The sequence below is a fragment of the Hyalella azteca genome, unplaced genomic scaffold (assembly GCF_000764305.2).
Source record: "Hyalella azteca isolate HAZT.00-mixed unplaced genomic scaffold, Hazt_2.0.2 contig422, whole genome shotgun sequence".
Lineage (NCBI taxonomy): Eukaryota > Metazoa > Arthropoda > Malacostraca > Amphipoda > Hyalellidae > Hyalella > Hyalella azteca.
Window position 1 is genome coordinate 422,441 of NW_025930774.1, and position 20,842 is coordinate 443,282.

Here is a 20,842-nt window from a genome sequence, read left to right on the forward strand (position 1 = left end):
ATATTCGACGGACCCAAGAGAGTTTACTTGGATTACAATATTTGCAACAAATTGACTGGAGTTGCAGACCTTTTTAACCTTAAAACTAATTAGTAGCTACGCGTGATCATCCAGATTATAAATTAACTCCGCTGTTAGAAATTAACAATATTTACTGGAAAATCACTTATACTGGATCAATAATGTTAAGATATCCGTTGCCAGCTTTACAACGTTTACGAGCCACGAGGTGACTACGACTAGGTTACCGGGCAGTCGTGCTCTGCGTGTTGAATGTGGAAGTTTGCCCTCACCTCTACTCCTCGCTCATAACTACAGTATCACGAGCATTTCGTTAAAACGCCGATTCTTCTATAAATTAAGGAATGATATTTGGGTGGCATTAAAGGTTAATTTATCCGAAACTTTTATAGATATTCATTTAAAAACGAATGAGAATTGCTCACGTGTTAACACGTCTTTGGATTATCTCCTTAGGGTAGTTTTCCTCGGTGAGTTTAGTTTGATTCGACTAAGGTCAAACGGACAGCCAGGACCGAGGTCAATGAAATATCATCAGCGGAACAATTGCTTCAGTAATGCATCATGATACTTTCATCGTATGATTTTTTTTCGATTCATTTTCAACCCACTGAATTTTTCGGGCAAACATTTGTTTACGTCAATTAATAAAAAATTCCGCCAATTGATTCACCAATTTTAACTCAAAATGAATGCAATTTATTCATATTCATTTAATTAATGCACAATAGCTTCAGATAATAGGAGATACTTAAATAATGAGGTCAACTTCCGTAGATTTCCGTCGACAACCATCAATGAACACCTAACAATTTCCTTTGAAAGATTTTCTCCTTGCTTCGCAAAATGTTTTTGCGCGGAATGTTTTTCCTTCTTTTCGTTTTTTGAATGCCGATAGCTCCTGTAATTTGATATTATTTTGCGCGAAAAAATGTTCGGAACTCATCATCATTATTAGTGTAGTTAGGCAGAAGCTTTCATTTATGCAGGTTTTATTGAAGACACCTGCATGCTTTTTGTTAACAAATTTCTTATTTTTTTTAATAAACCGAACAAAATTTCTTGCTGGTGTTGGGAAATCGAAAAGCATGTTACCAAATGACATTTTACTGGCATACAACGTTTCGAGTATTCAGTATTCATTCTCAAGTAGGAGAAGAGTTTTACAACACTTGAAATTTGAAAATGACTTAAGTACATTCAAAAGGTAGCGTAGATACGGTTCGAAATCAAAAACTAAAATTACTCCGTAAACAATTTCAACGTCCGGAAAAATCTGGCGGTTTGCAAATTGATAGCTGGAGACTCATTCTTAATGATGAGAGCCTCTGCTATCGACAGTCTCGTAGTGTCGGGGCACCGCATGACGATGCTGGTGCAGGCGTCCAACGTGGCACGGGTGATGGTCTCGTTGTGGGCCTCCCGCATATGATTCTTTGGTCCTCCAGTTAGTAGGTGGCATGTGAGTCATTTAAATTTTTTGTCAATTATTTGTTTGCAGACCTTTGTCCATTTCGCTCAACTCACCGAAAGTTGTTGGACGCCCGCGTAATAGCGCGCTAACCTTAATCTCTTCACTAACCTCAGTCAGCGGTTGATTTGCCTATTTAAATAAAACGTGATATAATTTAACGTAACAAAACTAAATTTTAGATAATTAAAATTGAATGAGGCCATGCTGATTTATCAAATATTAATCAGCCACTAGCATGGTCTCACGCACATGTTTGAGGCGCCACTACGAAACACATGGTCTTCACTTTAAACGTTATTTATGCTCCTCAAACAACGTAATGTTCTGAGTATGTTTTTACCGTAAATTTATTCTAATAAAAGAGACATGATATCAAATCACACGAAGTGTGATAACAAAAAATATATATTTTTTTCCCACTGAGGGTTACTTGGGATATCAGAATCAATGAAAAAGGTATGAGTATTATTACAAGTATATAAAAGTTTTGAGGCGATGAGTGAGTGGTTCACGTATGAAAAGTACAACATGCAGCAGCCTGTAGAGAAGCAGACGTCAGATCAACGTCGAGAGTTCAAGAACCAAGTTCAACAACAACCAACAGAGCAGAGGTCAATCCGCTCTCCGATCAGCGACGTTTTACGTCTCTCACAGAGCTGGGACGTATCAAGGATACTTGACGCACACTCTGCTTCCAAAAGCAGATCCAGCACCGGCAAACGCAGCTCTGAACTCAACAACTCAACTTTCATCGAAAAAGTGCTTAACTTTAGCGGCTCTGAAGAAACCTACAAGCAAAGTGCATTCAATAAAGTCCAAAGTCAAATGCCCGCAATCTCAGGACGTGATTCAATGAAACAAATTTTTAGTGTGAAAGAAAACAAAATGTCCGGCCTCGACGAAATTTCTAATGGAGGAGAAAATATTATCCCAGAGTTATTGGACTCGTCGAAAGTTTTTTCTGGAGAAGAAACTGTTGTGGAAACTTTAAACTCACCAGGTTTCGGTATTTCACATCATAGTCCTCTATTTATACGAAGTAAATTCAGGGACAAAATTTCAAAGATCCATTTGATGAACTCCATCAGAATTATCAGAAGAAATAATAGTCTCGCATCTGTCCCAAACGATAATAGAATTATCCATTCATCCCTGGCAAAAAGTAGCTCAGAAAGTATCCTTTTGTCGTCAACAGTCTCATCGCTAAACGGAAGACAAAGCAGTGTACGCTGCGGTCGGCCGAGATTCATACCACAGACCCTGGAAAATGTAATAGATACTTCTAATGATACATCTGAAATGAGATTGCGAAAAGCTTTTGGGATAATCGAAAAGAAGAAAGAAGTCTCTATGAAAGCCAATCAACCTGAAACTAAAAGTGCGTTTTCGTCAATTTTCACAAAACTGGGATCGAGATCTAAAATTGCATCTGATGTATCCAGAGAAGAACACGAGCCTATACCTTTACAGGTTGAAGATTTGAGACACGAAAAATCGGATGATTTCATAAGAAAAATAACATCGGCATCTCTTGTACAAATGCAGCTCCAAGAAATAAAAGATACGGATCTTGATCTCGAACAATTGAGAATGGAAGACGAATTTATGACCGCACCTTTGGATCGACCAGCTGTTGATGATGAGTTAGGAAGTGTGGACAGAGCTAGCTGGATGGGGCAGTTGCCGGACCATGTCAAGCAAGCTCCTCTGCAACACCTCTTCATCCCAGGTAGAGTGCATGTTGATTCTATTTGTTTATATTATATCATAAAGGTTTTCAAGCATTGATGTGATCAGGGACACTTTATTCACAATAGTGAATAGTGTAGGTTTGGTTAACCTAGGAGAATGGCATAGTTTCAATGCATTTAGATATAGGAAAACTTTGCTGCCTCAAAAATTGCACAAGAATATTAATTTTTTTTTGCGTCCGTATAATATGGTTCATTAACGAAGAATGATTGATTGTAAGCACCACTTATCATGATTTCTGCTTAAACAGAGAGCTTTTTATGCCATCTCTTCACTTTAACTTTTACTCAGGCTGCCTAATTCCACAACGTAATTGTGGTACTGAGTTTAAGTGCAATTGTGCCTATGCAAACCGAGAAGAGTTAAATTATTTACTGAATTTATAGGCTATGTAATTTTTTCATTTCACTCATTGCCTTATGAAGGCCGAACATTTGTCCATCCTTATTTTCTATTCATTACTTTTTGCTTCCTGTAATAGAATTCCACCCTAGGGAGTTTTGGACAAATCATTTGGTTCATAATAAACAATTTGTATATAACCTATAAGCGCATTTCTAAAAAATTAATTCAATGACCTTGTGATTTACTTTCGGGTAAATTATCAACAGTTGTGCTTAGCAGCAATGGCCTAACAATTGTAGTCAATTGTGCGTGAAGTAAATGGAGACATCGTACACGAATACGGATCAATGGGCCAATCTTTTCTGTTGATAATAAGCGATCAGCGGAGGGTTTGCGTAGCAATCATTGGTCACCGGGCACTCGATACTCGCTCACTCAAGGTCAAAAGAAAGCTTCTTGAGATGTCCAAAAATGAGTGCAGCTTTTTCCAACGGAATAAAGTTGAGCATCGTAATCAGAGACGCAGTATAGATGGACAAGATTAAGGCTCCGTTTTCAATCTCCTGTCCAAAATACTCTGCATTAGTAGACATTATAATTTATGTATGCTTTTGATTGCGTAAAATAGGGGCACTCGAGTGTTTACGAGTTTGCTTATCATTAAAATTAATTACCTAGTATATTTAGGATATATATTTCAGCATTCGTGAGTTGCAGTATTTAGTGTCACCTTGCCATGCATGCGTGAGCTTCCAGTATATCCCAGATAAAAACTGAACGGTGGAGCAGGGTTTTGTGTCAGATATTATTTACTGTGAAGAAATGTTTGCCGCTCCCATACAATCACAAGGTCGAAGACCTTGTCCTCTCTCTCACTCTAATATTTATAAGAAATACATTGATTCTATGCGCCTAGAAGACAATCACAAGCGAAGTAAATCGTATTTCACTAAGGCGGTCCTGCAGATAAAATATTGGAATGGTCCATATATTATTAACCGATCATGCATCAAGAAAAAATGCCATTATCGGAGAAGTAACTTCAATTGACTAGTTCACAAAACATAAAATTCGAATACACGATTTACAGTTTGCATGGAAGTCGACAAATTGAATTTCGATAATAACTGTTTTAAAAATTAACGTCACTGTTTCTTTTACGCGCTCAATATGTAGCTTTTATACGTAGTTATAACTAATATAATAGAAAAATTATTATTTTATTCCATACTATCACCAAATGATAGCAATATAAAGGCCAATATTGATTTACACTCGATAACTTCGATAACAATTTAGTGGCTTTCCCTTTACTCTGACGTCTTAATTGTACCATTACTGGTAATAGACAATTTTGTATTCCATTGCGTACTATTATCCAACATTGATTAATATAATGGCCAATATTGATGCACACTCGATATATTCGATAAAAGTTTTGTAGCTCGACCTTCACTGCGGCGTTTGAAGGTTCTGATCGCTGCTAAGCAACTCCCCACAAACACACGCTGCATGGCAGGTCACGCTATATCCGCAGTTCCAACAGTCCGATCTGTTAAGTACTACAGCAGCCATGACATGTATGACGGCCATTTGCCTCTTAAATGGAGACAAAGTCAGCCGCTATTTAGCCATTAAGATCTTCTGATTGCATTTCTTTTTGGAGCGCACGAACTACGCTTTTAAGATCATTCGGGAACTGTATTTGAAAATTTTTACTGTTAGCGTAACAAATATTTTTAGAGGCTTCTTTCGAGGGAATGTTATTGATTAGGCTTTGAACCTGAAAATCTACGGGTTGGGATGAATGTTTAATTTAATTACGTTAATTTTTTTCAGTGTTTCAAATCTTCCAATTATATGCCTGAGACCTGAAACGTTGATACATATTCATTATAGTATCTCATAAGTTTCTAAACTTGATCGTCTACGAATTTTTCACGAAGAAAAATAATAAAAATATCTTAATCGCCCATTTAATGCAGAAATCTTTTATTAATCTATAAATTCAAAAATGTGCAAATTATGGAAACGCTCTTATTAAAATCAGATAATTTTCTCGAGATGAATGTTTCACGCATCTATACCGTTTGAAGTAGAGTACTATCAATCTGATCGCAAGTATCTTCCGTCCGTAAGGCCAGTCTAGTCAAGAAAAGTACAAGAATCGGCGACAGGCCTATCCAGGCCTATTTATTTAATGCCGAAGATACTATACTATACTACTATACTACTATACTAAGATTGACGTGATCCGCGCATATAAAGCTAGTATCACTTGTTCCTCTTTTAACACTAAACATCATAGAGTTCCAAATATGCAAATCGGTTATCTCTATTATTTACTCCAACAATATAAAATGTAAAATTTCATGACATTTCCCACACCAGGCAGCCACGACTCGTGCACCGCTAGCCTGACGGGGGGCGAGATGGGTCCGGACGTATCGCCGGGCGTGCGTCGTCTGGGCAGAGCTTGCCCTTGCATCGCCCAGCCTGCCTTCCTCAGGTGGAGCGTCACCCAGCGGGCTACCCTCACCGAACAGCTCACCAACGGTGTCAGGTTGGAATAGAAGAATAGAAGTGTCGGCGTTGAAGAAATAGGCACATGGCCCAAGAAATAGGCTCATGGAGAAATAGGCCATGAGTCGCGAATCTTGCTCACTAACTTGGGGCTAATATATCTTCAAGATTGTCCGCTTTATTTGGTAGGTAATGATGATAATTAAATTAACTTTCATCCATAGGGGTTATTTTGATTTATACTTGTTTGAATAAATTTGTTACTTGTTATTAAATTCAGTTTATTGTGTGCAACTTTACGGTTTAGATTACAAAGAAGTGTAATCAGGTTATTCATCTTCAAATTACGCTCGAGACCAGGAAAAATGACATGGAAAATAATAAGTTAACTATTGTTTAACGAATCAAGACACTGAAAGAAATTACTTTAATGATATTTAGTGATATCACGGCAGGTATTTTGACCTGCGTGTGGCGGAGCTGAACGGTCGCCTACACTTCGTGCACGGACTGTACGGGGACGACATCCAGCTCATACTGGAAGAAGTAAGCATTAAATTATATTGCAAGCAAAGTCAATGTGCAAACTTTCAAATTTACAGTATAGTCTGTAGAAATATTCTTAAATCTCAAAATTCCCCCTGCATTGTACATGTCCATATTTGTCACAAAAAAAATTGTTTCGTTTCAGTATGATAAAGTATAATGAATAGTTTACATACATGGGTACTTAACTCATTTAATTTCCAAAAGTACCTCATGAGTACTTCGCTGATTTCATAGACATGGATTTTTCATTCAATTCTAGCACCCAGTCCTACTTGCATAATAGTTTTATTATCCAATTTTCCATAACTGCATTTAAAAGTACAGTAGGCCAGAACAGAGGATGAAAACGAAGTTCTGAAAAGAATAGCAAGAATCTTAAAGATGTCATGACTCTAGTGACTTAATTAGACGGCAGATGTCTGATATAAGTTCTACGGTCCAGATAGAATCATGACACAGAATCACGACTCAATTAAGTGACTTAATTAGACGTCAGATGTCTGATATAAGTTCTACGGTCCAGATATCATTGTTCCTGTTCTCGCACTCGAGCGAGGTTGTGCTGCTGGACTTCCAGCATCTGTACGACCTGACTCCTCAACTACACCGTGACCTTGTAGGCATCATCCAGCAGGTGTTCCAGGGGGCGCTGTGCCCGGTCATGCCCCCATACAACCTCAACCTTGCCTTCCTTCAGAAAAAACAATATCAGGTTCAGAACGTATATATTTAAATATTGTCTAAGTATTTTCACATCTATATATAAACGTTCTGCAGCAATTTAGATATAATTTTCAATACTTTCTCTAAGTTTTTCATACAGCCCTTAAGTTTGGAAAATTTCTGTCAACTAGTATTGCCCTAGTTTTTGCGCATAGACTGTCGGACCATCGGTATCTGGTTAGATGGAACCACTACTAAGTATTTTAACTTATCACTAGAGAATTCATATCTTCAAATGTCACTAATTATTTTTAACCTAAAAGCTGCATAGTCACATTCTTAATTAAGCTATATTAAGTTATTTTTTACCAGTCGAGTAATGTGTGTTGTTGCATGGTGGAGTTGCCCGCGTTTGGTTGTTACGTTTGCTAGTCGTATGACTTCAAAGTCCAAGCTAGCTAAGGAGGAAGATGGGCAGAGATGAGACTATAGGTTTGGGGAACTGTATTTGGTGGAATCTGGTATACAACTGAGGCATAAAGGCTTGCTGGCCTTACGTGACCTACTATTGACACTATAGTAGTTCTACTCGAATTTGATCCTAATACGTTAACACGTAACAAGGTCACGTCGTAAATACAACCCATGTCTTGCTGACTACTGTTGCAGGCGCTGGTGTTCTACAGGTCAGACGACGTCAGCGAGTTCCCCGAGAACTTCTTATGGACTAAAGACATGATGCCCAACCCGTGGCCGCACACCAGCGACGCCAAGGAAATGATTGAGTTCTTGGCGCGTGCTCTTGATGCCCGCAATCTTGGCTTATTTCATGTCACACAGTGAGTGCCATATCTGCGGTCCTGACGTGGTTACCTTGCTCAGTGGTGACCAGTTATTGTTTATATCTAATTTAATAATTACTGCTAATTGGGTTACCAAGTAATTTTGGTCCAATGTGAGCCTAATAAGTACGCGTGATTCGACTGAGCATAATGTGGTGCTCGTCCGCCCTCCAAGAAATTTTCTAATTGATTGCTGGCCTCTGTGCTAATTTGGCATCTATAATGAGTAGCCCGATTATTTTGCCTGGTGATTTATTATAAGTACACCTCCCCGTACTCTCATAAAAACAGTGGAACGCGTTACCCTTTTCTATTTACGAATTTCAACGAAACTTTATTTAGGTCTTTCTTGCAGAAAATTTTTTTCTGTAATCTGCATTCTGCATTCTTTAATTTAATTTAATTAATTTATTCTTTAATTAATTTAAAATCTTTTATTTCTTGCAGATGCGTTTTAACTCCGTCCATGTCATCGTTTATGCTGCGCCACTTGTGCAGCACTCTGGAAGCCAAGATGGCCATTCCAGCCAACACTGCGGTCCTCAAGAACCTTCCTCTCCTGGCTGACAGGTCAGTAAATTGTGTCCTAAAATTATCGATCCTTTTGAGTTTTGACTACCATCTGCAGTATCGTACTTAGCCCCAGACATGTGGCAGCCAGATATTATTTTGATCCAGACTTATGTCTTAGTGGGATTTATGTCCTAGATACGATGGCTGACTGATCAATCTGGACAGATTTGAGTTAGAAATCGGATGCAGGCATTTCATTCAATAGGAAAAGGGGAAGAAATCGAATGAAATATACTTTTCCAGTGATTAAAGATAAGAAATACTGTATATATTTCTGGGGTTATTTACTCTGAGGAAAATAAATGTTAGATTAAAAAGTACAAAATTAGTTTGAATGTTTCAAAGAAAATTGCAACGGGAATATTTCCTAAATTTAACGATAATTTGTTCATATTCATTATACTGCCATCTACTAATCTACTTGTGAATGTCGTGCGGCAAATGCATGTTAGATAGCCATTGATCTAATTTCATTCTGTGTCAAGAAAATTATTCTCTTAGCGATATGACAATTAACTCCAATAATTATGAATGCACGATCTTTCAATACCAGGTTCTGGGGGTTGCTGTACACATGATACATATATCAGTGTTGAAAGTTATAATTATTCCTGAAATTATACCAAGAGTATATAATTAGACCATTGAATTGTAAATTAATTATATCGGCTTATGTCTAATTTCATCTCTTTAACGGTTAATAGGGAAGGTGGGTGCAACATCCTCATGGCTGATTTTGTTGACTTCAAAGATTACGCGTTGCCCAAAGCCATCATCCGTCGCAACTTCGAGAAGCCAGAGTGACGGTCCAATCTCTCGCTGCCGCAACATCAATCAATCGTTATTTGTCACTTTATGATAGCTATTAGTGGATTTCAACAGAAATGTAATGAATTTCAAGTTATTCAACGATGAAATATTAGTCTATGATTTTATAAATAAATGTTTTAAATCTCATGACTTTCAGCTCGTTCGTAGATTAGAGGTAATTTGTTAATAAACGGACGCAAAAATTGCTTGTTTTGCAGCATTATAATTTTCTTCTTCGATACAAATAGGTTTGATTCTCTGATGTATTAGTGTTTAAAGAATTTCTATGAAATATCTCTCAAGTTTAACTTTCAATGATACTAATATTGTAATGAAATTACGAATAAAAATATCAGTACCTGCACTCAAAGGATGTTATTCTAATCATTTTCTAATGCAACGTTCCATCACATAATGAATATGAACTATTGTATGAAAAAAAATCGAACTCAAGTATTCAGTTGCCTCATTGAGAATCAAACAGATAAAAAGGAGCTATAAAAGACTATAATCGTGTATTTCACAACACCGGCTGAGTCCATCGCTTAATTAAATAATCTGCCAACTCGGTGCATTTTCATCCTGCCACCGTCATCAATCAATCAATCAACATTTTTATCTCTTAAGTCGCAAATGCATTAGTTTTAGAATAACAAAAATTATCAGAGCCAACAGAAAATCATTGTGTGAATATATATTTTTTCCGAGACGTGGAAAATTCGGATGATTATTTCCAAATGAATTATATTGAAAATTTGGATTGAAACGAATTATTTCTCAAGTTATTGTAAAATGTTATCCAATATGATGATTCTAACAATTTTAAACGATCATTATTTATGTTTATGCCAAATATTTATGAACCGGCATCCTCTGTTGTTCTGTCGATTCAACATTTATCAGAAAATATTTCACCGAAAAATTTGTTGCCTCATTAACTCCCTATGTAACCTTCAGTGTCCAGTCTTTGATGAGCCCCGTGTTTGAGCTCTCCGCGGAGTGCTAAAGTTTAGCCGAGCGGTAAAATTTGGATATCTATCGAAATTCTTCAAAATGGTATGTCACTGTTGACCGGGAAAATGTTGTATAGTTGCCTGAAGTAGTAGTGTATATTTGGGGGTGTATATTGCTGTTAAGTAAAGTATTATTAATCTTGAGTAATTATGGTAGGCTATCCACTGACACTGAGGTCGAATCTTCAATGCTACTCAACTCCACGTTTTGACTTAGATGGCTGCCTCAGCCGTCAGCCCTTGGAGTCTGGACTCACTATGGAGTATGGACTAGGAGAGCACTATAGCCACGGCTGTCACTAGTCAACACAAAATAGAAATAATAGTAATCTATTATATTAATGAAACTAGAAGGCAAGTTTTTAGAAAGGTAATCAAATTCAGGAACTCTGCTTTAGCTATGTTGTTTTGACCAGGGACGCAGGATTTAGTGGCAAAGCAGAGAGTTTTTTAAACTTTCCCTCAAGTTCATTTTTGAGTCCTATAAGTAGACCAGTAAAGTATCCTGGATACCAGCATTGTCATACATAAGCAATTGGTTTAAATCTTGAGCAAATGAGGATATTAAAAATGAACTGATTCTAAAAAAGCTCTGGTTTGCCACTATGCGCAGGAAGGATATATGATTGACAGGAATGGGGGAAATTAGCTAAATTCACGAGTATTTTTGCCCAATTCACCAGTGGCTTATGCCCAATTTTTCACTTTGGACTGACTTTGAGGCTTTGAGCATCATAAACTTAACTCAGAATGGTACCGTCAATTTTAACATAGTGGCAAAGCAGACTGCAGAGAGTATTTTAGACTCTCCCTCAAGTTCATTTTTAAGTCCTATAAGTAAACCAGTAAAGTATCCTGGATACCAGCATCATTATACATAAAAATTTGTTTAAATCTTGGGTAAATGAGGAAATTAAAAATGAACTGATTCTAAGAAATCTCTGGTTTGTCACTATGCCGTCAAATAGGGTAAAAAGGGATGGGTCGGGTAAATAGGGACGTGCGTCCCACATTTTGTAGAAATGTTGTAGCAGCTAAACTAATCAAAATATTGCAAAACTAAAAATATTTGCGTAAACTTCAACATTTTTACTATCTATTATGTATAAAGCTAGTCAAGAAATCAAACATTTACTATCTCTAAAAAATTGCTGAAAAAAAGTGTGAAAAAGCGCGATTTTGGAAAAGTACATCTGCTAAGGTCTGGAGCAAAAAATTTTTCGCTGTATCAAGAAATTTTACTTACATAAAAGTTGCAGTTGCGCCCAGCCCCAGGTGTCGGCTTGAAAACGTAATTGCCGGATTTTGCCTATCTCATTAAAAAAAATTGCAGCCATTTCTGTGTGACGGGGTAAAAAGGGACACCCCCCGGGGTAATTAGAGACACCCTTAAAAATGCATTTACAGTGGAACCTCAGTTAGCAAAGGCTCCAGTTAAAAAAAAAATTGATTAACAACAAAGAATTTTGATTACATTTACCTAGCTCGGTGAAAAAAAAATTCACTTATTGAAAAATTAGTGCATCGTTGGTCGTCACAAAATTGTACGTAGAACGCTATGTATAGAATTGTGCACTGGGCATCATAGAATGAAAAGTAATTGACCTAAACTATGATTTATTTCTTCAAAACATATGATGTTGTCACCAAAACAATATTTTCTGTTTCAGGTGTGTTTTTCATGATCTTTTTTGTTATAGTGAAATCACTAAGACTCAATTAAAATTGTGCAAAATTACAAACCATCCTGTAAGCTTACAGATACAAAAAAATGCTACATGGCTGCTGCTATGAAGCTTGCAGTGGACAAGGTTGTTGTCAATGCTCAATGGCATGTCCATGGATACAGTAATATCACATTAATAATACGGTAATTAATGAATATGGTAATATCATATCAATAAAGGAAAAACAAGTAAAAATCATGGAAAATGTCATTTATTCTACATTTACATCATCTACAAAGGAAGAGGAGGACTTCAGAGTACTGTTAGTAATAGATGAGAACACTCTGCATGCTTCAAATGTTTAAAATTAAGTTTTATTTCAAGTGTCCCTTTTTACCCCATTTCCAGATTAATTCAGGAGCTTTTTATATTGCGTCTAGCACCTTACAAATAGCATATGGAATTTTTTTAAAGATGCCATTCGATAGCCCTTCCAAAGAGCTATAAAATGAGCCTAAACGTGTTTCTGAAATGTTTCATGGTAAGAAGTTATTAACAAAAAAACGCTCAAAACCGTCCCTTTTTACCCCGTTTGATGGTAGCCTATTGATTACCATTACTATGGATTAATCCTGTGCACAGTGACATTAGGCTGATAGGCTCAAAGCCTAAGCAGTGGCTGAGTGGCATACACCCTGGCACTTGCAGGGCTAGAAAAGTCCTATTTTTTTCTGAAATATTGGGGCTCTAATATCATATAATTTCAGTAGGAGTAGGTATGATACTATCTACCAGCTTGAATGTCATAAATTTCTGTTAGATTGAAAAAATTGCAGTTTGCGCTTGGCAAACATGTCGATACATAAAATTTTCCACGTCTGCAATCTGCATTACTTTACCGTTCCTGCCAAAATATCCTGCAGAACGTAATCATTGTAATGTATACAAGTCAACCTAAACGTTTTGTTGAAGATTGCGCATAGTTGCAAAACAAGAAAAGACTGCATTAACACGTGTTCAGCTTACAGTAAAGACAAATGTTATTGTTGATGTTTGACTGTTTTAGGGTAAAATTAGAGATTTGGGCAGTTTGGGGCAACACGTGCATGGACTTTGTAAATGTAAATAAATTTGCACCTCGTAAATGGCTTTTCATGGCCGAGATATGGAATACAGCAATCCCTTGATTAACGCGGTTAATAAATCCCCAAGTTTTACCGTGTTAAGCAAAACCGCTCTAATCAAACTTAAGAATATATGGGAATAATTATAATGAATCCTCAAAAATAGCAAAGTTACATAATAATTACATACTCAGGAAACCCTAGGTCTTCACCGATCTTCGTTTTCGTTTCACCATTATCAAAACGCTTAATTATTTCAAGCTTAGTCTCCAAAGTGATATTTTTACGTTTAAGCGTTCCCTTTTTGTCCATAATTATGACGGTAATTTGTCAAGGAAAATTATTTAGTTTGATAAAAGTGAGCAGTAGATATGGCAGCGATCTTGACCAGTTGAAGGCTAACGAGTAACTAGAGCACCGGCATGGCGCACTTACCGGCGAACGTTGCTGAACTCTACCATTCGAGTTATGAACGAGACAAGGCGCGGTTAAACTGACTCTGTAGTCAGCACGAGTGCCTAGGGAACGGGACCTTATTTAAAGAATTATTGGCTGAAATTCATAAAGTAACAATATATGGCAAATTTTTCCAAAAGTCGTAACAAAAGTAACAACATAGATCTAATAAGCAAAAAGTAACACTTTTGTTACAAACGTAACACCTCTGGCTAGAGGCGGGAAAATTATGCATTGTGAAAACAAAGTCGCGCTAATCAAAACTGGCACCGCGTAGATTAAGGGTAGGTCGCAATTTTTTTTTCCGCGTTAATCAAAACCGTGCTAATCAAGGGATTGCTGTACACGGCTCGAAAAAATGGAATCACGGCTTGAAGAAATGAAATCACGGCTGTCAAATCCATAAAACCACGGCTCAAAAAATTCAGTTGCGCTTTGCCTAGTACATATATTCCATACCTTGCCTGCACCCTGGCACAGGATGGAATTTTAGCCATCTAGAAATGGTGGTTCATGACCTGGCATACAAGGATCTATGTAAAGTAATATGCAGGGTGATTCACAGAACCTTGCTGATTTGAAAGCTGAAAAAGAGAAACAGTAAAGATTTCATTACAGTAAAAATTTTGTTAAAAAAGATATTACCAAAACTTAGTATTACTTTATTTTAAAGACATCAGACAAATGACTGCCTCCATTGTCAATGCATTCGGTTAGTCAATTTTTGAAGTTCTGTTCAACTTGCTGAGGCATATTCACAGGTATGTTGGCAATGGCTTGGTGTATGTTGTTCTTCAAATGAGGTAGGGTCTTGGGAGAGTCATTGTAAACAATTGATTCAAGATAACCCCATTAAAATTCATACGGAGCCAAATTGAGGGATCAAGCTGGCAGAAGGTCCCTTTAAATGAGGGTGAAGCACTTGCCCCTCTGCAAAATGTCCCAGAAGTTTAATTGGAAATTATGCTGTGTGGTCTGCTTACCTCCATTGAAAAGGCCCCTGACTTCCAGACCCTCTTGCATTCACACTTCCACTTGCCCTAAATGTGTTCACCTACATAACACTTGATTTCCAATCAGGAACCAGCCCTGAATAATGAATACAGACCTGAGTATGGAATGCTTATTAAGTAGCAATAATGGAATGACTATTAGAAAAGTATGCTTTGATAGCAAACACATGCTGCTCACTTGTCCTATGCATAGTGGCTACTGACTGGGCAGGACACAAAACTTCATGACCCTGCCTTCCATATGAAAGACTCCCTGCACTTTTCCTGCAACATCTGGCTGTTTGGCACTATATAAAAAAAGGAAATTTCTGTGAATCACCCCATACTTAGTGTAAGCACCAGCCCGGTGTGCATCGGGGTCCGGCGCCTTGTAAAAGTCTGAACCTAACTCATATTCCTGGCTCTGGATTAACAATCCGACCTTAAGGGCCAATTGCAACTTGCCCTAGTAAGAGATGGGCTTCTACTGTGTTCTAGTGCATTTTAATGTGCTCTCCTTCATTCAAATGCTATATTGTGCATTCTAATGAAATCTAGATCTTTCGTTCGATTGCGTTCTAGTGCCATTTGGTTTATTCGTGTGCATACTAACGCATTCTATTGAATTTTATTATAATCTAATGCCTTCTATTACAATCTAGTGCAGTCTAGTGCATACTAATGCATTCTAATGCAATCTAGTGTGTTTTATTGCAATCTAGGGTGTTCTAATGTTTTTTTTTTATATGTTATAATGCCCTCTAGTGTATTGCCATTTGTCCAAACCTGTTTAAATGTATTCTAATGGACTTCAATGTATTCTAAAACGTTATAATGTGTCCTAATGCAATCAAATGCATAGTTGTGTGCTCTAATACAATATGATGTTTTCTAATGCATACTCATGTGTTGTAATGCAATATAATGCCTTTTGTTGCATCATAATATGTTGCATTGCAGTATTAATTGTTGATTTTTGTTGGAATCTGTTGTGTTTCAATAATAATGTTGTGTTTAAAATGTGAGGTCTAGTTAACATGGCAAAATAACATATCAAAACCCATTATAAGACAAGATAATATAACACATTATGACATAATATAACACAAGACATTGTAACACATTATAAAACCATTTAAGATGACATTACACAACCCATCATAACATGGCACATTATAATATAAAATTGTAACATGGCATAAAACAACACCTTAAAACCCAACATAACATTACCCAACATATCATAACACAACACAACATAGCAATAATAATTATTAAATGGCATAACATACCGTAGCACAATACTTGCTAACACATAACATAGGTAAGACAACTTGCAAAACACAATCCATCAAAACATAGCATATTATGGCAACATAACATTACGAACCACAATTACACATCACAACACAACACATATAAGAAAATTTTATGGTTCTCATCCCACTTGTTGACATTTTTATAGGACCTTTTATTCCTGCTCATCTGGGTGCAAAGCTAGGAACCCATTGAGCAGAGAGCCTGCTCAGTCCAAAACTGTTCACCAGAATTGCTTGTGCCAAACCCACAGAGATGTTGAGTGTGACTGCTACTGATTCGGCAGTTATCTGCCAATTTTTTTCAAAGATCACAAACAGCATTAATGTTTTCTCCAAAAACTGATGTCAATGGACAGCCTCAGCACAGGTAGCTCTTGGTCTCAGTTCTTCTACTTCAAAAATGATTAAACTTTTTGTAGGTTGCTGATTTCTTTCAGGTACTTTTACCATAAACTTGTTCCAGAGCATAAATGATTTCAATTGTTCTTCCACCCAGGCTTTACCATTAATTTGATATTTTACCTGGCCTGACTTTTGCAGATGCAATGTTGTTTGAACTGTTGCTGCCTTGAAAATTTTAACCCACTTTGTAACATTCATTTAAGGTTTCAGGTGAGAACATCTGTGTACTGGATGGTTGTGGTGCATGTTAACAATCTGTCTCCCAATTACAGGATGTTTTCCTCATGATCCGCCGGAAAAAAACTACCATCTTCACAGATGCCAAGGAAACGACCACCATCAGGGAGCTCAAGAAAATTATTCAAGGTGATTTACTGAATTCAAGTTGTTTTGATACTGAGAAACTTGAAGTTTTTTTTGGAAAATTGGTTGCCCTTTATTTTTCATAACACCCTTAACTCACAATATTTTTTTTACAACTAAAATGCAACTTTCATATATATCTCTGCAGATTTTATGGTTGTGTATTAATCTTCTATTAGCCATCTGTCAGCATTAAATTAAATTTGTTGAGTTTCTGAATACATCAAACTTATTTCACAGGTATCCTGAAGGTTGCTCCAGAAGACCAAAAGCTCAGTGATGAGTATGGCAACGAAGTCTTCAGTGATGACAAAACCTTGAGCGACTACAGCTTCACCGTGCAGAGTGCTCGTGCTCATACTCCAGCCTCCATTGGCCTCTGTATCAGGTAGCGATGATGGTCATTTTTTGTAACTATCTTTTTATTGTTTTTTGCTTTTTTATTTTTCTAATGTTTTTCAAGTATAATTTTGTGAAATATGTGAATGAAAATTTGGTTAAGTCATGTTAGACACCGGTACTGATAATTTATTTTGGCTTGGAATTGTAAGCATTATATTCTTATGCATTTTAATTACAGTCCCGCTTTACTAGAAACAATCCTGTGGAACAAAATCCCTATGATAATATTGTGCTGTATTAATGTATATGCTAAAAAGGATTCTGTTGACACCCCCCATAATCAGCATTACTGCCTGTGAACATTACTGCCATTACGCTCCCGGTAGTGAAAAAGCATCGTTGCCCTAGAAGGCCATCTTCAAGTATCACAAATTTTTTGTTGCACTTGCTTTGCGCACTCATCTTTTTTGATGACTGATTTTCTTGAACAACATGCTGAAATAAAATTTTTCTTTCTTCTGTGAGAAACTGACAAGAAAATGCTACACATAACCTTCAAGGATTATGCTATGGGGAGAGTTGCTATGGCATGGATGATGCTATGGCCGTTTTTTTAGTGTTTTTTCCGCTCCAAAAAATTTGAAATGTCAATTGGTGACCAACCTCGCTCTGGTAGTCCTTCCACTCACTGGACTGAAGAAAATGTTGAGGAAATTAGGGATCTATTCCTGAAGATTGGCATTGAAGTATTGCCGACCTTGCGGAATTGTCCCAATTGACTTGGACAACTCCAGCAATTTCTAAAAGATTTCGGATAAATAAATAAATTAAACAAAAAGACAGGCCAATTTTTTCTGGGTACCGCCTCGTATGTTTTAGGTCCTGAAATAATATTCAGTAGAATGTGAATTGTTCGGGATATTATGTAAACGTCTCTTCACTCAGTCATTATTTTTGCCTATACTTTTCCTCGTTTTCTCATCGAGAGAGCATTCATTTCAAAGTTTGCTCAAACTTATAATATTTAAAGGACAATGAAATGCAAGGAACGTATCCGCATTACTTCACCTAACGTAGCCTAGCTATGTGTCGAGAAAAATATAACTGCAACGTTATATTTTTCATGAACATGAGTATAAAATGCTAAAATGTTTGGAACATTTTTCTAACTAAATTTAATATTTTCAGAGGTGATGATGGGGAGTTCGAGGAGCTTTCATTCAGTGCGTTGTCATCCCCCCCAGACCTGCCTGAAGTCATGCGGCAAGACAACAACCCCATGCACGAGTGAACAACTGACCGCAACAAACGCTGCAACAACAAACCTTTTCAGTTAACTATGTCCCAAAATTAATCTGGCTCCCACTGCTTATTTTTCATAATTTGTGCATTAGCTCATGTTTTAGTCTAATTCTTCAAAACCATCTGTTGAGAGCTGGATCGCGCAGCATAGTCAAGTTTATTTCAAAGTTATTTTACTCATCACTTATAAGCTATTGGATTCGAGTTCCATTCAGTGAAGCATTTTAAATGCTCGTCTAACTTTTTTACCCAATCATAACAGTTACTGGATACTTCTGTGTATTTATTTTGTTCCTAATGCCGTTCATGATGATTAGTTTCTACCTTAGAGTACGAAATAACGGAGCTACGCTACGGTCCTTCTGATGAAATTATATTGAGCGTTTCTATATTTTTTAAAGAGCTGTTTCCGGTTTATTAACGATCTCAAGGCAGCTTCTTCAATGGTTAGACTCAGCATCGCTCGATCAGACGTATTCATCTGCTTTCTGGTAAATGAGGCTCCTTGTTTTTTAAAGTTGAAGGTAAAGAAGATATTGGTTACGGTGTCAAATGATTGACGAGATAGTCACGAGTTCTTTAGGTTTCTCCTACGTTGCGAAGAAATTTTGTAGATTTTGAAAACGTACTTGAACAATTAAGTAAGCGTGCATTTTATTATTTGGAAACCGCTAAATCTAATGCAATGCAGAGTCTGGTTCAGTGCAAGCACTTGGTTTTCCACTTAGATGCAATTGATATGAATTTGACTTCGGCTCAGACGAGTCTACCAATTAAAGATTTAGGCATTCATTCCCTTGATTTTGTTATTTTGGTCCTTCGCCAATCTTGGAGTACATGCATGCGATTTATTGTCTCGAGATGTGTGAGTGAAATGAAGGGTCTCGAGTTTTTCTATCGATGGTGAGGAGTTGTTTATTTATGGTTCAAATTTAAAGGGATTAGCATTCATTCTGAAAAATTGAGTGAAAAATGGTTCATTTCGAATAGTACCTCAAAATTGTGTAAGTGGAGAGTGTGAAAGAGCTTACTTTCTACATTGAAATTTCTGTAATGTTCCTAGAGAACTTGTAGTAATGCTCTTATCTTGCATCTCTATTGTTGTCTTTCTTGCATCTCTATTGCCCAGTTTTGCTACACCGAGAGAACGTTTGTGCCGAAAGAAGAACATCAGTTTAGTGCTTGAAGGTCATCATATTAGTCCGTTTAATGCGCTTATATATGTAATACCTTAGAAACTTGTGTATCATGCAGATTTCTAGCATTTCTGCTTGCTATTCTAGCAGAATCATCCTCTTTTTAACGCAAGGTTATGTTTGATCTATTCATACGTAAATGCTATTGAAACATTCACTCATAGTCTTTCGATTTATCTGTTAGATTGCAACGATATACTTCATTATGATTTCAACGTTACGTCACTGACGCGACGATCAAACAAGATCTGTGACAATTTTTCGCCGTTGAGTTTCTTATTATTTGTCGTCCAATAATTTAATAAGTAAAACTTTAAATCGAAATGTTTGTCTTCTTGAACCCTGTAGTTATTCTTATTCCCACCTCTCTGGGTTATCTTCAGATTGAAGTTAAGTTCATGGTTGCGTTATGAAGTTCCCTGCGTCTGGGCTTCCCAGTTTGGACAGCGTGCACCGATTAATCTGTCTCATTAGTCGTACAAACGTCTAAAACATGGATTGAATCAACATGGAAAACGCGTACATTAAGAGAGAGCAAGGCGGAAGGTTTCGTTTATTTAAAAATTTTCGTCGTTCATCCCCTGCAAGTAGCGGGAGGTTAGCTGTCCAGCCCAATGAAGCTGGCTCGAGTGAAACAGCGTCAGCATAAAAGATACGAAGTGACAAGGAGTAACAAGTGAACAACAACGAAGACACTCGAACAAAAGCTCACTTACACGGGACGCACGAGAGAGAGAGAGAAGGAAAATGTAAGTAATCCTACCTACATAACAACTTAATCCCACAAATGAGACCCGCAATCATATACTGCGAGCCTTGTGATGGGACTCTCAGAACAATGCCTCTAGGAACGCGAAATGCCATAGGACTTATGAAGCACACAGACACACGTCAGAAGTCCGCCTGAGGAGTGAGTTCAAGAAGGATGGTGTGGCGAGACGCTAGCTTGCTGCCGTACTCACGGCTGTTCTGGGGGGGGAAGTATTGCATGAGAATACTAGTCAACATTAACATGATTGAATTAACGTCGGGAGGATCTCATCTTCTGTCCCTGTTAAGAGTTTATTTTTTTCACTAACTATTTAATCGTAAGTATGCGTAAAATGCATTAAAT

The 20,842-nt window shown here is 37.1% G+C and overlaps 2 protein-coding genes across 2 annotated transcripts; both read left to right on the forward strand.

Moving 5' to 3' along the window:
* Window positions 1–1,943: 1,943 nt before the first annotated feature.
* LOC108666719 lies at window positions 1,944–10,013 on the forward strand. The gene is made up of 7 exons (XM_018153635.2): window positions 1,944–3,224; window positions 5,984–6,155; window positions 6,571–6,661; window positions 7,188–7,376; window positions 7,997–8,166; window positions 8,617–8,739; window positions 9,447–10,013. Exons 1-7 carry the CDS (start codon window positions 1,991–1,993, stop codon window positions 9,544–9,546), a joined length of 2,079 nt encoding a protein of 692 aa, XP_018009124.1. The 5' UTR covers window positions 1,944–1,990; the 3' UTR covers window positions 9,547–10,013.
* A 428-nt stretch (window positions 10,014–10,441) lies between these two features.
* On the forward strand, window positions 10,442–20,052 carry LOC108666729 (elongin-B). Its single transcript, XM_018153646.2, has 4 exons — window positions 10,442–10,608; window positions 16,798–16,891; window positions 17,129–17,276; window positions 18,419–20,052. The coding sequence occupies exons 1-4, from the start codon at window positions 10,606–10,608 to the stop codon at window positions 18,519–18,521; spliced, it is 348 nt and encodes a 115-aa protein (XP_018009135.1). The 5' UTR covers window positions 10,442–10,605; the 3' UTR covers window positions 18,522–20,052.
* Window positions 20,053–20,842: the final 790 nt, after the last annotated feature.

Excerpts from the sequence above, each read along its gene's own strand:
- LOC108666719 (XM_018153635.2), top strand. The coding sequence starts at position 1,991 with ATGAGTGAGTGGTTCACGTATGAAAAGTACAACATGCAGCAGCCTGTA. Across the intron at positions 7,377-7,996 it reads TTCAGAAAAAACAATATCAG|GCGCTGGTGTTCTACAGGTC; the intron begins GTTCAGAACGTA and ends CTACTGTTGCAG. Across the intron at positions 8,167-8,616 it reads GGCTTATTTCATGTCACACA|ATGCGTTTTAACTCCGTCCA; the intron begins GTGAGTGCCATA and ends TATTTCTTGCAG.
- LOC108666729 (XM_018153646.2), top strand. Across the intron at positions 16,892-17,128 it reads GCTCAAGAAAATTATTCAAG|GTATCCTGAAGGTTGCTCCA; the intron begins GTGATTTACTGA and ends CTTATTTCACAG. Across the intron at positions 17,277-18,418 it reads TCCATTGGCCTCTGTATCAG|AGGTGATGATGGGGAGTTCG; the intron begins GTAGCGATGATG and ends TAATATTTTCAG.